Source organism: Zonotrichia albicollis, chromosome 31 (assembly GCF_047830755.1).
Source record: "Zonotrichia albicollis isolate bZonAlb1 chromosome 31, bZonAlb1.hap1, whole genome shotgun sequence".
Taxonomy (NCBI): domain Eukaryota; kingdom Metazoa; phylum Chordata; class Aves; order Passeriformes; family Passerellidae; genus Zonotrichia; species Zonotrichia albicollis.
Genome location: NC_133849.1, coordinates 2,187,590 through 2,205,184, shown reverse-complemented (window position 1 = coordinate 2,205,184; position 17,595 = coordinate 2,187,590). Strand labels below are relative to the sequence as shown.

Here is a 17,595-nt window from a genome sequence, read left to right as displayed (position 1 = left end):
AGTAAATATCATGCAAATGGTCAGCTGTTGCAGGGAAACAAGAAGAAGACCACCAAGGGGCACGTGGAAAAACAAATACCCCAACAACCACAGCAGCAAATATGGGCTTTCCAGCACTGCAAAGCTACCCATTTGTGAACAATACTCAGGGGCAACAAGTGGCTCTGCAGGGACTGATATACCCACTGCCGACACAGTAACCATTCTGACAAAAAAAATTATGTAAAGTGCCCCTCAATGCCTATGGTCCAGTAGGACAGGGATTGAGTGTGTTTTGGATAGGAAGATCAAGTACTACACCTAGAGGTATTCATGTGCATGTAGGACCTATTGATGCTGATTACTTAGGACAGATTCATGCTATGGTATCCACTGATGACCCTCCTGTCACTATTCAGAAAGGAACTTGCATTGCTCAGCTTGTAACTATTGTGAGTTCTTGTCCGAATACAGTGGACCAAAGTCGGGGCACAGGAAGTTTTGATCAACAGGGGTACCTCAGGTGTTCTGGACTGAGAAAGTAATGGAGAACCATCCAGAAAAGACACGCATCCTCACTGCCAGTGGATGTCATCCAGGAACCATATCAGTGATAGGCTTGATTGATACTGGAGCAGATGTCAGAATACTCTCGTGACTTTGCCGGCCTCAATCGTGGCCTCTCACTTGTTGGGATTTTAGCTGACTAGAGACCGGAAAAGTACTGGACTCAGCCTAATTTGAGCCATTGCACTTGCAAGATAGTGTGTCTTTGGGCCTAGCTGTAGTATGATAACAAATAGTGAAAGAGACATGATAAAAGAGAGGTGTAACCCCTAAGGAATGAGGAAGAGCTGATGTTGTGGTGTGGCCAATGGACAGCGTAAATTACAGAATATTCATGAGTTTATTACTTGCTGTATAAGTGTCGGATGCTCTCTTCAATAAACAGAACTTGCTGATGTCTCATATTGAGCCCCGAGTTTAGCCTGCCCCCGACAAATGGCTCATCCCTGACAAACGGATCATTTCTGCAACACATATCCAGTCTTTTCTTGAGCACATCCAGGAATGGTGAGTCCACCACCTCCCCAGGCAGGCCATTCCAGAAGTTTACCACCCTTTCTGTAAAAAACCTTTTCCTAATATCCAACCTATAGTTCCCTTGACACAGCTTGAGACTGTGTCCTCTGGTTCTGTCAGTGCTGCTTGGAGAAAGAGACCAACCCCACCTGACTACAATCACCTTTCAGGGAGCTGTAGAGAGTGATAAGGTCACCCCTGAGTCTCCTGTTCTCCAGGCTAAACAACCCCAGTTCCATCAGTTGTTCCTCACAGGGCTTGCGTTCCAAGACTCTCACCAGCCTCGTTGCCTCCTCTGCACACACTCAAGTGTCTCAATGTCCTTCCCAAACTGAGGGGCCCAGAACTGGACACAGCACTCAAGGCGTGGCCTCACCAGTGTCGAGTACAGGGGAAGGATGACCTCCCTAGTTCTGCTGGCCACACCATTCCTGATACAGGCCAGGAGCCATTGGCCTTCTTGGCCACCAGGCACTCCACTGGCTCATGTTCAGCTGGCTGTCGACCAGCACCCCCAGGTCCCTTTGTGCCTGGGCACTGTCCAGCCACACCATCCCCAGCCTACAGCACTGCATGAGGTTATTGTGGCCAAAATGCAGGACTGGGCACTTGGATTTATTAAACTTCATCCTGTTAGACTCTGCCCATCCATTCAACCATTCCAATTATGTCTGCAGAGCCCTCCCACCTTCCAACAGATGGACACACACTCCCAGCTTAGTGTCGTCTGCAAACTTACAAATGAAAGACTCAATCCCTTCATCCATGTCATCAATAACGATATTAAACAGAACTGGTCCCAGCACAGACTCCTGAGGGACACCACTGGTGATTGGCTGCCAGCAGGATGCAGCTCCGTTCACCACCACTCTCTGGGCCCGGCCATCCAGCCAGCTCCTAACCCAGCACAGAGTGCTCCTGTCCCAGCCGTGGGCTGCAGCTTTTCCAGGAGTGTGCTGTGGGAGACAGTGTCAAAGGCCTTGCTGAAGTCCAGGTACACAACATCCACAGCCTTTCCCACAGCCACCAGGAGGGCCACCTGGTCATAAAAGGAGATCAGGTTGGTCAAACATGACCTACCCCTCCTAAATCCCTGCTGTCTGGGTCTGGTACCCTGGCCATCCTGTGAGTTCTGTGTGACAACACTCAGTATGAACTGTTCCATAACCTTACCTGGTACTGAGGTCAGACTGACTGGCCTATAATTACCAGGATCCTCCTTCCCACCGTTTTTGTGAATGGCTCTCACATTGGCCAGCTTCCAGTCATCTGGAACCTCACCAGTGAGCCAGGACTGCTGGTAAATGGTGCAGAGTGGTTTCACAAGCTCATCTGCCAACTCCCTCATCACCCTGGGATGGATCCCATCTGGTCCCATGGATTTATGAATATCCAAGTGGCTCAGCAGTTCTCTGACTGCCTCCTCTTGGATAATGGGGGAAACACTCTGCTCCCTGACACCACTGAGCAGCCCAAGAGGACAGTTGTCCTTGAAGGCAAGTCTTCTCAGGAAAAACTGAGACAAAGAAAGTGTTAGGCACCTCTTCCTTCTCTTCATTTGCAGTTATTAAGTTCCGTCCCTCATCCAGTAAAGAACAAAGGTTAGTCTTACTCTTCCTTTCACCATTAATATATATATATATAAACATTTTTGTTATCCTTTACAAAAGTCACTATTTTAATTTCAAACCGAGCTTTAGCCTCCCTAAGTTTTTTCCTGCATGCTCTAGCAGCCCCCTTAAATACTTCCTGAGAGACCTGACTCTCCTTCCAAAGATAATACATCCTTTTTTTTATTCCTGAGTTCTTCCAAAACCTCCTTGCCCATCCAGGCTAGATATTTGCCTCTTCGACTCATCTTTTGGCACAGAGAGACAGTCTGTTCCTGTGTCCTCAAGATCTACATTTTGAAGCATGCCCACCGTTCCTGAACTCCTTTGTTTATAAGGACTACTTCCCAAGGAACTCTCTCAAAAAGTCTCCTGAACAGGCCAAAGTCTGCCTCCCAAAAGTCCAGTGTAAAAGTCTTATTAATGCTTCTCTTGACTTTACCAAATATTAAGAATTTTATCATTCCATGATCACTATGCCCCAAGTGGCCTCCAACTACCACATCTCCCACCAACCCATCTCTATTTGAAAATAGATCATGATGATCTCACGAGCATGGTCATCTCATGGTCATCTCTTGGTCACAGTCATCACATGCTCACAGTAATCTCACATTCATGGTCATCCCATCAGAATGGTCATCTCATGACTATGGCCATGCCATGGTCATAGTCAAAGTCATTTTATGGTCATGGTCGTCTCATGATCGTCTCGTGGTCAACTCATGGCCACAATCATATCATGGTCATCTCATGGCTGTGGTTGTGTCATGGTCATGATAATCTCAAGGTCACAGCCATTTCCTGATCACCATCATCTCATGGTCATGGTTATCTCATGGTCATCTCACACTCACCTCATGGTCCCTATTGTCTCACAGCCAAGGTCATGTCATGGTGATGTCATGGCCATGGTTCTGTTTTGGTCATCTCATATTCATAGTCCTGTCACTGTAATGGTCATCTCACAGTCAGCTCATGGTCATGATCACATATGGCCATGGTGTCTTTGATCATCTCTTGGTCACAATTATCTCATGCTCATGGTCACCTCACAGTCACGGTTATATCATTGTAATGGTCATCCCGTGGTTCTGGTCATCTCATGGTCACAGTCATCTCATGGCCATTTCATGATCATTGTCATTTCCTGATCACCATCACCTCATGGTCATGGTCATCTTAAGGTCATGGTTGTGTCATGGTCATTGCATGATCATTTTGTGGCTGTCTCATTGTCACTATCATGTCATAGTCTTGGTCCTGTCATGGTCATGGTTATCTCACGGTCATGGTCACCTCACGGTCATGGTCATCTCACTGTCACCTCAGAATCACCTCATGGTCACAATGGTCTCATGGCCATGGTTGTGTTATGGTCATATCATGGTCATCTCTCGGTCACAATTATCTCATGCTCATGGTTGTCTCATTGTTATAGGTTGTCTCATGGCCATGGTTATCTCTTGTTCATCTCGTGGTCTCTATGACCCAATGGCCATGGTCAAATCATGGTCATCTCATGACCTTGATCACCTCACAGCTGTGTCATGGTCATGAAATGCTCACGGTCATTAAATTATCATGGTCATCTCATGGTCGACTCATGGTCATAGTCATCTCATGGTTGTGGTCATTTCCTGAGCACCATCATCTCATGTTCATGGTCATCCCCTGATCACCTGAAGGTCATGGTCCTCTCATGGTCACGATCTCATGCTCATGGCTATGTCATGGTCATCCAATGGTCACAGTCCTCTCATGGTCATGAGCATATCATGGACATGGTCACAGTCATGGTCCTCACATGGTCATGGTCATTCCAAGATCATCTCATGGTCAACTCATGGCCACAATCATCATGGTCATCTCATGGTCATGGCTGTGTCATGATCACAATCATGGTCATGGTCATCTCATGGTCATGCACAGCAATGGGGAACAAGGACACATGGACCTCCTTGCTTGTTCCAAAGAAGTTTGTTTATTGTAACCAACTGATCTTTTTTATACTCAAAACTTGCCCCAAACTTAACCAAAATAAGCACGCGTTGTCTGCCTGCCACTGCAGTGTTGCTATGGATGTGTCCCTTTACCCAATCAGCTCTCTGATCATGTGGTGTCCACACATCTCCTCAGCCAATCCCTGCCTCACACATGAGGCAACCACCAACCCACTCTCTGGCCATCAACCCACAGCTGAACCTTCCCAGAGTGCCTTTTGGTGAACAGAAGTGAACAGGATTGAACAAAGGTGGGAATGGTCCTTATTCTGTAAGGCTTGTTCCCCACAGTTATGGTCATCACCATCACCTTATGGTCACAATCATCTCATGGTCATCTCACAGTCACCTCATGGTCACAACTGTCTCACAGCCATGGTTGTGTCATGATCAGTTCATGGTCATGATCACCACACAGCCATGGTGTGAGACGATTATGGTCATCTCATGGTCACCTCTTGGTCAAGATTGTGTCATGTTCATAGTGTTGGTCATCTCAAAGCCTTCATAATTTCATGGCCATGGTGGTGTCATAGTCATCTCATGGTCATTCCATTGTCATAATCATCTTATGGTCATCTTATGGTCATGGCCATCTCATAGTGATGGTCATGGTCATTTCCTGATCACCATCATCTCATGCTAAGGGTCATCTCACTGTAATGGTCATCTCATGGCCACGATCATGTCAGGGTCACCTCAAGGCCACAGTTATCCCATGGCCAACCCACGGTCATCTCTTCATCCAAATCATCTCATGGTCAGGGTTGTGGTTGTGTCATGGTCATGGTCACAGTCATGGTCATCCCATGGACATGGTCATCTCAGGGTTGTGTCACTCATGGTCATTCTCACGGCCATCTCATGCTCGTGTCATGGCCGTGGTCATGGCCAGGGAACCTCTCTGAGATCCTGATTTTGGGACACTCAAGGACCTCTGGGGACAACAAGGCCTGGCCTGACCCCTCCCCCCATCCCACTGCCCATCCAGGAGCCCAACGTGGCCAAACCCTTCTGGGGACACCTCAGACATGGGACACGGAGCGGGAAATTAATCCCGGGAGATGGAGCCGGGTGTGGCTGACAAGCCCCCATCCTGCTCCTGGTGTTCCCATCCTATTCCTGGTGTCCCCATCCCTGCTCCAGTGACCCCATTCCCATTTCTGGCTCCCAGAGATGAACTGTCAGACACTGGAGAAGGGAACCCAGATATATTGCCCAAAGCAGGATAGTTTCACACCAAAAGCGAAGCATTGTGAATATTTGTGGTTCTTGCCTTTAAAGCATTTGAAAATGGGAAATGGATCTGTTAGCAAGAGCTGTGGGGTGGGTGGCAGCAGCAGGATGAGCTCTGCTGGCAGCTCTCAGCTTTCCAGGGAAGAGGGAAGGGGCCAGATCCAACTCCATGGATTGCTCAGGCGGCGATTCCTGCCAGGATGAGAGAGGGTCATGGTGTCACCCTGTCCCTGTCCCCATTCCACAGGATGGACCTGGCTGGAGCCCATGGAGAGCAGGAGCTGCTCCACAATCCCAGCTGGCCCCACCCCAATCCTGCTGCAATCCTGCTCCATCCATCCAACCCATTTCGCCCCATCCATTCTGCCCCAATCCTTCTCTGGAACCCCAACCTGATCCTGTTCCATTCCATCCCACCTGATTCTTGTCTGGAATCTGGTCCTGATCCCATTCCATCCCTCCCACACCAATCCTGCTCCATCCATCCCTCCTGATCCCACTCCAGAATCCAGCCCCAATCCCACTCTACAATTCCACCTGATCCCACTCTGGACCCTGCTCTGATCCAGAATCCCTCTCCGATCCCAATCTGTCCATCCTGCCCCAATCTCCTTCTGGAATCTCACTCTGATCCTGCTCCACACCTGTGCTCAAGCCATTGGCTCCCACGTCCTTTCCTGCAGAAAGAGAAGATCCATGAGATTCCAGCATGGATCACACAGTGGGATTAACCCCAGGATCCATCCTGGGATCTGCACAGAGAGGATCCAGAGCTGGATCCACCACTGGAACTCACCGGCTGCCGGGTTGTATCCCTTCCAGTCTCTCCTCCCTGTGGAAACAAAGTGGGATCAGCGTCAGTGGCACAGGATTCCCAGAACGGTGCCGGGTGGATCCGTGTCCCTTCCCAACCCCCAGCCCATGTGCTACCGGATTGGAGCTTCCAGATGCCGAATCCAATGAAGACAATGAGGATGAGGATGAGGATGGCAGGGATGACGGACACAGCGACCACCACAGTGAGATTCCCACCAGATGTTCGCTCTGGGAAACACGGGATAGTGAGGAGGGGGAGGGGAATCCCCATTTGGGAATTCCAAATTCCCAATCCCCACATTCCCAGCCTCACCCCAAGCGAAGATCCCGGGCTCCGGCATTCCGGGATGCTCCACCCTGCACCGGTACTGCTCCCGCTCCTCCGGCAGCGCCTCGATCCTGGCCCAGGTGTGGAAGGTGCCGTCGCTGTTGGGAACGACCCCGCCCCACTCCGTCTCCTGATCCAAGGTTTCACCCCCCTTCATCCAGCTGACTGCGATGGTGTTGGGGTAGAATCCGTACGCGTGGCAGGACAGGGTCAGCGTCCCGTGTTCCTCTCTTCCGGACACGTGGACATCAGGGGGCTCTGGAATGGGATAATGGTGATAGACATCCATGGAATTCCACGGGAGTGGGACTGGGGTGAGATCTGACCACGGAATTCCCACTGGAATGGGATGCAGGGGAGATCTGACCATGGAATTCCATGGGAATGGGATGGGGGCAAGATCTGCCCATGGAATTTCATAGGAATGGGATGGGAGTGAGATCTATCCATAGAATTCCCACAGGAATTCCCATGTTCCCAAGTCCTCCATCCCCAAATCCCAAATTCCCACAGGATTTCTGCTCCCACCTTTGCGCTCCAGCTCCTTCTGCCCATATCCAACGTATTTCTGGATCCATTCGGGGCATTCGTGCTTCAGGTAATTCATCCAACCCTCAGCCACGGTCCCATCCTGTTCCCAGCGCCTCCTGGTGATCTCAGCACCGCTGTCAGCCGGCACCAATCTCCCGGATTCCAGGTCAAAGGAGATGAAATCCCGCCCATCGTAGCTGTACCGGTGGGATCCACCGATGCTCCCATCAGACAGGAGCTCACAGCCGTAAATTCGCAAGCATGTGTGGAGACCTGGGGGGATTGTACCCACAGAGACCCATGGAATTGTCTCCCAGCCCCACAGAGCTCCATTCCAGCCCTATGGAGCCCCAGAGTGTGAGGGAGACCCACAGAGCCTCATCCCAGCCTCTTGGAGCCCCATGGATCCACATCCCAACCCCACAGATCCCATCCCAGCCCCACAGATCCCATCCCAACCCCATGGATTCATATCCCCACCCATGGATCATGAGATATTCCATTATAACCTAATGAATTCTCATTTCACCCCCTTGGAGCCATGTAAGTTCACACCTGAGACCTACAGATCCCATTCCAGCCCCATGGATCCCCATCCCAACCCTATGGATCCCAACCCAGCCCCACAGATCCCATCCCAGCCCCATGGATCACAAGATATCCAATCCCAGCCTAATGGATCCCCATTTCAGCCGCTTGGAGCCCAGTGAGTCCACAACTGGAGACCTGCAGAACCCATCCCTGCCATTCAGTTCCCATTCCAGCCCCACAGATCCCATCCCAGCCCCATGGATTCATATCCCACTCCCATGGATCCAAACCCAGCCTCACAAATTCAATCCCAACCCCATGGATCCATATCCCAACCCATGGATCATGAGATATTCCATTCCCACCTAATGAATTCTCATTTCACCCACTTGGAGCCTTGTAAGTCCACACCTGAGACCTATAGATCCCATTCCACCCCATGGATCCCCATCCCAACCCTATGGATCCCAATCCAGCCCCACAGATCTCATCCCAGCCCCATGAATCACAAGCTATCCCATCCCAGTCTAAAGGATCCCCATTTCAACCCTCTGGAGCCCTGTGAATCCACACCTGAGACCTACAGTTCCTATCTCAACCCCATGGATCCCAACCCAGCCCCACGGATCTCATCCCAGCCCCATGGATCCCAGCCTGTGGATCACAAAATATCCCATCCCAACTTAATGGATCCCCATTTCAGCCCCTTGGAGTCCTGTGAATTCACACTGGGGACCTATAGATCACATCCCAGCCCCTAAATCCTCATCCAAGCTCTACAGTTCCCATTCCAGCCCCACGAATCCACATCCCAACCCCCTGGATCCAAACCCAGCCCCATAGATCCCATCCCAACCCCACGGATCACAAGATATCCCATCCAGCCTAATGGATCCACGTTTCAGCGCCTTGGAGCCCTGTGAATGCACACCTGAGATCTATAGATCCCAACCCAGTCCTATGGATCCTCACCCCAGTCCTACAGTTCCCATTCCAGCCCCACAGATCCCCTCCCAAGCCCATGGATCCCAACCCAGCCCCTCAAGTCCCAACCCAGCCCCACAGATCTCATCCCAGCCCCATAGATTAATATCCCAACCCATGGATCACAAGATGTCCCATCCCAACCTAATGGATCCCCCTTTTCACTCTCTTGGAGCCCTGTGAATCCGCATCTGACACCTATAGATCCCGTCCCAGCACCACAGATCTCATTTCAGCCCCACAGATCCCATCCCAGCCCCACAGCTCCCCCCACTCACCCCTGCTCTGGTTGTACCGCTCCCGCAGTGTCTCCAGGTTCCTGGCAGCCACGTGCTGGTTCCCCACAGCAATCTGGGTCTCCCTATCCCAATATTCTGGCTCGACTCCGTCCTTCATCCACTGCGTCAGTGGCTCTGACCGGCCCCTCTCGCTGTCGTAGCGCGTGAAGGGGATCCCATCCACAAACCCAATATCCATGTACTGGGGGATCCCCGGGCTGGGCTCTGACACTGCCACTTGCAGGTAATGCAGGGAGTGGAGAACTGGGGGGACACGGAGATTTGAGGGGGTTGAGGGGGTCACAGATCAATGAAAGGGGAACTGGGAGAGCTGGGAAGGGGTTTGGGGATCCTGGGGCCAAGGAAAGGGTGTGCAGGGTGGGAGAGGTGGGATGGACAGGAAAGGGCTTGCAGGGGGTCCTGGTGTCCAGGAATGGGGGCTCGGGAGGTTCCAGGGTTATGGAAGGGGAGGGGGGGAGGCAGGGACTGGGAAAGTGGGATGGGGGTTCCAGAGGATCCCTGTGCCCAGGAAAGGGGTCCAGGGGTCCCCAGTGCCAGGGAAAGGGATCACAGAGTGGGGAGACCTGGGAATGGGAGGCTCAGGGGTCCCTGATGCAGAGGAAAGGGGGGGGCTGGGGGCTGAGAAAAGCAGGAATGGGGTCCAGGGGGACTCAGGGTCAATGAAAAGGGAGGTCTGGGGACTGGGGAAGGCGGGATGGAAGAGAAACGGAGTGCAGGGGGGCGATTGGTGCTGGATAAGGGGGTGCATGGAGGTCCCAGTGCCCAGAACTGGAAATTCAGGACCCCCAAAAACCCCCCCAGCAGGACACAGGGAGTGGAGAACTGGGGGGACGCAGAGATTGGGGGGTCTGGGGGCGTCCAAGGGTCAGGAAGCGGAACCAGGAGAGCCGGGAAGGGTCCAAGGTTCAAGGAAGGGACTGGGAGAGGCGGGATGGGGGATGCAGGGGGTCCCTGTGCCCACCAAAGGGGGTCCAGGGGTCCCCGGTGTTGAGGGAAGTGGGGTCTGGGAGCTGGGAAAGGCAGGGATGGGGGTTCAGGGGGTCCCTGGGTCACAGGAAGGGGGGTCTGGGGCTGGGAGAGGCGGGCGGATCCCAGGGACGCAGCTTGGGAGACAGAAAAGTCTCCCAAGGGGAGATTCCAGGGAAATTCTAGGGAATACATCTGGATCCCACTGGATCCTTGCTGAGACCCCCTGGGACCCCTTCCAGGAAGCGCCGGCAATGGAGAACTGGGGGGATGCAGAAATTTGGGAGACCGGGGGATGCAAAAGCCGAGGAAAACAGCGGGATGGCCGGGAATGGGGGTGCAGGGGGTCCCGGGGCACTGATAGGGGTGCGGGGGAATCCCAGCCCCAGATTAGGGGGTGCAGGGGGGTCCCAGTGCCCAAAAATTGGGGTGCAGGGCGTTCCTGTGCCGGGGAATGTGGGTTCAGGGGGAGTTTCTCGGAATTCATGGTTCGAGGGGGTCCCACTGCATTAAAATGGGGGTTCTGGGGGCGCCAGTGACCCGAAATTGGGGTTCAGTGGGGTCCCGGTGCTGCCGAAGGGGGTACAGGGGGGTCGGGGAGGCCAGAAATGGGCCCAAAGGGGGTCCACGTGCTCAGGAATGGGGGCTCAGGGTGGACCTGGTGCCAGATGAGGGGGTACAGGGGGGTCTCGATGCTGGGGAAGGGGATTGAGGGGGGTCACAGGACCCAAAAAGGGGGTATGTGGGGTTTCGCTGTCCGGGAATGGAGGTTTAGGGGGTCCCGGTGCCCAAAAACTGCGGTACTGGGAGCGCCGGGGAAATGGGGTTCGGGGGAGTCCCTTCCTGCGAATTGGGGTTTGGGGGGTCCTGGTGCCAGATCATGGCCTGGCTGGGCAGGGGGTCTCTGTTCACAGGAATGGGGGGTTCAGGGGGCCCGGTGCCCAGAAATGGGGTTCAGGGCAGTTTCCATGCACGGGATTTGGGGTTCAGGGGTTTACAGGCTCCAGATAAGTGGGTGCAGGGGATATCGGGGCTGGGGAAGGGGGTACAGGGGGGTCCCGGTGCCCCGAAATGAGCGTTCAAGGGGGTCCCCGTGCCCGGGAATTGCGGGTCAGGGGGGTCCCGGTTCCGGGGCAGTCCCCGGTGCCCGGGCGGATCCCGGAGCCGCAGCTTGGGAGACGCGAAAGTGACCGGGGCAGCGCGGGGAGGGGGAGGGGACAGAGCAAACCCTGGGAATTCCCCTGAAACCCCCGGGACCTGCCCGGACCCCCCGCAGGACGCGCAGGGGGTGGAGAACTGGGGGGACGCAGAGACTGGGGGGTCTGGGGGCGTCCAAAGGTTGGGAAGCGGGGCCGGGAGAGCCGGGAAGGGTCCAAGGTTCAAGGAAGGGACTGGGAGCTGGGAAAGGCAGGAATGGGGCTCCAGGGGTCCCTGGGTCACGGAAAGCGGGGTCTGGGGCTGGGAGAGGCGGGCGGATCCCGGGGACGCAGCTTGGGAGGCGGAAAAGAGACCGAGGGAACGCGGGTGAAGGGGGCGGGGGAAAGGGGAAATTCCAGGGAGTTCATCTGGATCCATCTGGACCCGAGTGTGACCCTCCCTGAGACCCCCAGGGCCCTCTGGGACCCCGTTTCGGGAAGCGGCAGGAGTGGAAAAATGGGGGGACAAAGAAAGTTGGGAGATCTGGGGGATCCAAAGTTCTAGGAAAAGAACGGGTCTGAGGTCTGGGAAAACCAGGATGCCGGAAAAGGCGGGCAGGGGGGTTCCGGAGCACTGACGCGGGTGCGGGATGTCCCAGTCCCGAACAAAGGGGTGAAGGCGGGGTCCCGGTGCCAGGGAATGGGGGTTCAGGGGGGTTCCCGTGGCGCGATGCGGGGTTCAAAGGGATCCTGAACCCCAGGAATGGGAGGTCCGGTGGGTTCCAGCGCCAGATAAGGGGGTGCAGGGGGGTCCCGCTGCCAGGAAATGAACGTTCATGGGAGTCCCCGTGCCCAGGAACGGGGGATTTCCCTGCCCAAAAATGGGGGTTCAGGGGATTCTCTTCCCGGAATTCGGGTTTCAAGTGGGTCCCGGTGCCGAAAAATGGGCGCTCAAGAGGTCCCCGTGCTCAGGAATGGGGACTCAGTGGATTCTGATGCCCGGGAATGGCGGTTCAGGGGGGTTTCCCTGCCCAGGAATGGGAGTTCAGAGGGATCCCGGTGCCAGATGAGTGGGTACAGGGGGGTTCCGGTGCTGGAGAAGGGGATTGAGAGAGGTCACAGGACCCAAAATGGGGTTACGGAGGGGGTTCCGGGCCCGGTAGCCCCGGTAATAGTAGTTCAGGAGGGTCTCGGTGCCCGGAAATGGAAGTTCAGGGGGTCCCGGTTTCGGGGTTCCCACTCACCTTTGGTCGCGCCCCCCGGGTCCCCTAGGAGCCCCAAGAGCAGCCCCAGACCCAGCGCTGCAGCCATGGCGCTGCTCCGCTGCGGCCCCGCCCACAGACCTGACACCGCCCCCAGACCTGACACCGCCCCCAGAGCAGCCTCCGGCCCCGCCATTGGTTCCGCTATTTCCTGCCCGCCAATGGCAACCCGAATTGTCAGTGAGGTCACCAGTCGCCGGGCAGATCCCGGTCTCTCAGGTTGGGACGCGGAAGCGAAAGGGACCGAGGAGGGCGGGGAGAAGGGAGGGGACGGGGGAACTACAGACAATCCCTCTGGATCCCTCTGGATCCTTTTGGATCCCCGCTGCGACCGCCCTGGAGCTCTCTGAGAACCACCTGGGAACCCCTGGGACCCCCTTAAGAAAGCGCCCGGAGGGGAGAACTGGGGGGACCCGGAAATTTGGGAGATCTGGGGGTGCAAAGGTGAAGGAAAAGGGCGGGTCTGGGGTCTGGGAAGGGCGGGAGGACCGGGGAGGGCCCAGAACACGTGAAGGGGATCCAGAAGGGGGTCCCAGTCCTGGATTAAGGGGTGCAGGGGGGTCCCCATGCCCAGGAACGGAAGTTCAGGGGGTCCCAGGTCAAGGCAAGGGGGATGAGGGCAATGGGGGGTGCAGGGGGTCCCTGTGCCCAGGAAAGGGGGTGCACGGGCAGATCCCCGGTGTTGAGGAAGGTGATGGGTGGGGGCTGGGGAAGGCAGGAGTGGGGGTTCAGGGGGTGCCGGGGTGAAGGAAAAGCGGGGGCTGGGGTCTCTGAGAGGGGGAGGGCAGGGAAAGGGGGTGCGGGGGGGGGCATTGGGGCTGGATTAGGGGGTGCAGGTGGATCCCCGTGATGGATAAGGGGGTGCAAGGTGGGATCCTGTGCCTGAGAATGGAGGGTTTGGGAGGGTTTCTGTCCTGGATATGGGGGTGCACAGGGGTCTGGGTGCAGAGGAATGTGGGTTCAGGGGGTCCCAGTGCTGCATAAGAGGATGCACTGGGGTCTTGGTGCACAAGAAATGGGGTTCAGGGGGGTTTCCTTCCCGGGTTCCGGGGTTCAAGGGGTCCTGGTGACTGAAAAATTGAGGTTCAGGGGGGTTCCAGTGCCCAGGAAATTGAGATTCAGAGGGTCCCGGTGCCGGATAAGGGGATGCAGTGGGTCCTGCTGCTCAGAAATTGAGGTTCGGGGGGTTTCCGTGCCCATGAATGGGGGTTCAGGGGGTTCCAGGCTCCAGATAGGGCCGTGCAGGGTTTATCGGGGCTGGGGAAAGGGGTACGGGGAGTCCCGATGCCCCGAAATGAACGTTCACGGGGGTCTCTGTGCCCTGGAAGGGGGGTTCGCCCGGAAATGGAAGTTCAAGGAAGGAACCCGAGAGGCGGGATGGGGGATCCAGGGGGTCTCTGTGCCCACCAAAGGGGGTCCAGGTCCCCGGTGTTGAGGGCAGTGGGGTCTGGGAGCTGGAAAGGCAGGGATGGGGCTCCAGGGGGTCCCTGGATCACGGGAAGGGGGGTCTGGGGCTGGGAGAGGCGGGCGGATCCCGGGGACGCAGCCTGGGAGACGGGAAAGTGAGACGGGGAAAAGGGGAATTCCAGGGAATTCATCTGGATCCCACTGGATCCTCGCTGAGACCCCCTGGGACCCTTTGGGACCCCTGGAACCCCTTCCAGGAAGCGCCTCGGGGAATTGGGTGGGCCCAGGGGGTCCCAGTGCCCAAAAATTGGGGTTCAGGGGTTCCTGTGCCGGGAAATGCGGGTTCAGGGGGAGTTTCCTTCCCGGAATTCGGGGTTCCAGGGGTTTTAGGTGCCCAAAAAATGGGAGTTCCAGGGGAACCGGTGACCGAAAATGGGATTCAGGGGGGTCCTGGTGCCAGATGAGGGGGCACAGAGGGGTCCTGGTGCTAGGGACGGTATTGAGATGGGTCACAGGACTGAAAATGGGGGTTCAGGGGGGTTCCGGTACCCGGGAATGGAGGTTCGGGGGGGTTTCCCGCCCAGAAATGGGGGTACATGGGGGTCCCGGTGCCGAGGAAGGGGATTGAGGGGTGTCACAGGCCCCAAAATGGGGGTTCAGGGGGTTGAGGACCCAAAATGGGGGTTCAGAGGCGTTCCCCTGCCCGGGAATGGAGGTTTAGAGGGTTCCCGGTGCCCAGAAATGGAAGTTCCGTAGGGTCCCGGTGCCCGGGAACTGCGGTTCAGGGGGGTCCCGGTTTCGGGGGGTCCCACTCACCTTTGGTCGCGCTCCCCGGGTTCCCCAGGAGCCCCAGGAGCCCCCAGAGCACCCCCAGCCCCAGCGCTGGAGCCATCGCAGCCGTCCCCGATCGCGGCTGTGGCGCCGCTGGAGAGACGCGAAAGCGAAAGTGCCCGAGGAGCGCGGGGGGAGGGGAAAAGGGGAATTCCAGGGAATTCACCTGGATCCCGCTGGATCCTCGCTGAGACCCCCTGGGACCCCGGGGGACCCTCTGGGACCCCTGGAACCCCTTCCAGGAAGCGCCGGGAATGGAGAACTGGGGGGACGCAGAAATTTGGGAAATCTGGGGGTGCAAAAACCCAGGAAAAGGGGGGGACTGGGGTCTGGGAAGGGCGGGATCGCCGGGAATGGGGGTGCAGGGGGTCCCAGAGGACTGATGGGGGTGCAAGGGGTCCCAGAGGACTGACGGGAGTGCGCTGGGATCCCAGTCCCGGATTAGGGAGAGCAGGGGGATCCCAGTGCTAAAAAATTGGGGTTCAGTGGATTTCTATGCTGCAGAATGCAGGTTCAGGGGAAATTTCCTTCCCGGAATTTGGGGTTCGAGGGGGTTTAGGTGCTCAAAATGGCTTTTCCCGGGGCGCCAGTGACCAGAAATGGGGTTTGGGGGGTCCCGGTACTGCCGAGGGGGGTACAGGTGGGTCGGGGTGGGCGGAAATGGGCGCTCAAGGGGGTCCACGTGCTCGGGAATGGGGGTACAGGGGGCTCTCGGTGCCAGGTAAGGGGGTACAGAGGGGTCTCGATGCTGGGGAAAGGGATTGAGGGGGGTCACAGGACCCAAAAAGGGGTTATGTGGGGTGCCCCTGCCGGGGAATGGAGGTTTAGGGGGTCCTGGCACCCGAAAATTGCGGTTCCGGGAGTGCCGGGGAAATGGGGTTCAGAGGGAAACCCTTCCTGCGAATCGGGGTTCGGGGGCTCCTGGTCCCAGGTCATGGCCTGGCTGGGAAGGGGGTCTCTGTTCACAGGAATGCAGGTTCAGGGGGCCCGGTGCCAGATAACGGGATGCCCAGAAAATGGGGTTCAGGGGGGTTCCCTTCCAGGATGCCTGAAAATTGAGGTTCAGGAGAGTTCCAGTGCCCAGAAATGGGGGTTCGGGAAGTCCCGGTGCCCAGAAATTTGGATTCAGGGCGTTTTCCGTGCCCAGGAATAGGGGTTCAGGGGGTTCCAGGCTCCAGATAAGGGGGTGCAGGGGATATCGGGGCTGGGGAAGGGGCACAGGGGAGTCCCGATGCCCCGAAATGAACGTTCACGGGGGTCTCTGTGCCCTGGAAGGGGGGTTCGCCCGGAAATGGAAGTTCAAGGAAGGGACTGGGAGAGGCGTGATGGGGGATCCAGGGGGTCCCTGTGCCCACCAAACGGGGGTCCAGGGGTCCCCGGTGTTGAGGGCAGTGGGGTCTGGGAGGTGGGAAAGGCAGGGATGGGGCTCCAGGGGGTCCCTGGGTCACGGGAAGGGGGGTCTGGGGCTGGGAGAGGCGGGCGGATCCCGGGGACGCAGCTTGGGAGACGCGAAAGCGAGACGGGGAAAAGGGGAATTCCAGGGAATTCATCTGGATCCTCGCTGAGACCCCCTGGGACCCCATGGGACCCTCTGGGACCCCTGGAACCCCTTCCAGGAAGCGCCTCGGGAAAATTGGGGGCCCCAGGGGCGTCCCAGTGCCCAAAAATTGGGGTTCAGGGGGCTCCTCTGCCGGGAAATGCGGGTTCAGGGGGAGTTTCCTTCCCGGAATTCGGGGTTTGAGGAGGTCCCGGTGCCCGAAAATGGGGGTTCCGGGGGCGCCGGTGACCGAAAATGGGGGTTCAGGGGGGTCCTGGTGCCAGATGAGGGGGTACAGAGGGGTCCTGGTGCTAGGGACGGTATTGAGGTGGGTCACAGGACCGAAAATGGGGGTTCAGGGGGTTCCCGGTACCCGGGAATGGAGGTTCAGGGGGGTTTTCTTGCCCAGAAATGGGGATACAGGGGGGTCTCGGTGCCAGATGATGGGGTGCAGGGGGGTCCCAGTGCCCGGGAATGGGGGGAGGGAAGTCAGAATCTGGGAAACGGCAGCAGCTGCTGGGAAGGGACTGAGATGGACTGGGACAGACTGGAAAAGAACTCACTGGGAGCAGAGCTGGGGTACCAGGGATCATTCTGGGATATGCTGGGACCACACTGAGGGCTACTGGGGCAACTCAGAGCATGCAGGGGACAATTGAGATATACTGGGAGGGACTGGGAGTGGTTTGGATCATCCTGGGATTGACTCGAGTCATACTGGGACTGGTCAGATCTGTAGTAGGGGTGACGAGGAGAAACTGGAATAATGCAGGGAGCAACTGGGATCACACTGGGAGCAGCTGGCCCATGCTGGGGTCATACTGGGATTATATTGGGACTGATGGGGTCACACTTGGAGGGACTGGCATAGTACTGGGAGTGTCTGGGAGTAACTGGGATCATACTGGAGGTAACTGGACTTATACTGGGAGCAACTGGGACCACAGCAGAGGCAAATGGCATCGTGTAAGGTGTGACTGGGCTCACACTGGAAGTGACTGGGGCCACACCGGGCTCTTACTGAGAGGGACTGAGTGAAAGTAACCATACAGGGCA

General features: G+C 56.5%; 2 protein-coding genes across 4 annotated transcripts in view; both read right to left on the bottom strand.

The window, feature by feature from the left end:
- LOC141725841 (class I histocompatibility antigen, F10 alpha chain-like) overlaps window positions 1-15,135 on the bottom strand; it is a 32,345-nt gene extending 17,210 nt beyond the window's left edge. Inside the window, exon 1 of the mRNA XM_074529977.1 lies at window positions 14,988-15,135. Coding sequence (XP_074386078.1) covers window positions 14,988-15,063 — 76 coding nt within the window. The 5' untranslated portion in view covers window positions 15,064-15,135. The remainder of the gene's footprint in view (window positions 1-14,987) is intronic.
- LOC102065444 (class I histocompatibility antigen, F10 alpha chain-like) overlaps window positions 1-17,595 on the bottom strand; it is a 469,176-nt gene that overhangs the window by 22,001 nt on the left and 429,580 nt on the right. The window contains exons 1-8 of one of the 3 annotated variants that reach the window (XM_074529922.1): window positions 12,747-12,852; window positions 9,380-9,643; window positions 7,584-7,859; window positions 7,041-7,313; window positions 6,842-6,955; window positions 6,708-6,743; window positions 6,538-6,588; window positions 5,868-6,103 (exon numbers count right to left, since the gene is read on the bottom strand). In XM_074529922.1, coding sequence (XP_074386023.1) covers window positions 6,090-6,103; window positions 6,538-6,588; window positions 6,708-6,743; window positions 6,842-6,955; window positions 7,041-7,313; window positions 7,584-7,859; window positions 9,380-9,643; window positions 12,747-12,813 — 1,095 coding nt within the window. In that variant the 5' untranslated portion in view covers window positions 12,814-12,852 and the 3' untranslated portion in view covers window positions 5,868-6,089. Of the gene's footprint in view, window positions 1-5,867; window positions 6,104-6,537; window positions 6,589-6,707; window positions 6,744-6,841; window positions 6,956-7,040; window positions 7,314-7,583; window positions 7,860-9,379; window positions 9,644-12,746; window positions 12,853-17,595 lie in introns of those variants that run through there. The other 2 variants (XM_074529923.1, XM_074529919.1) reach the window with 2 other exon arrangements.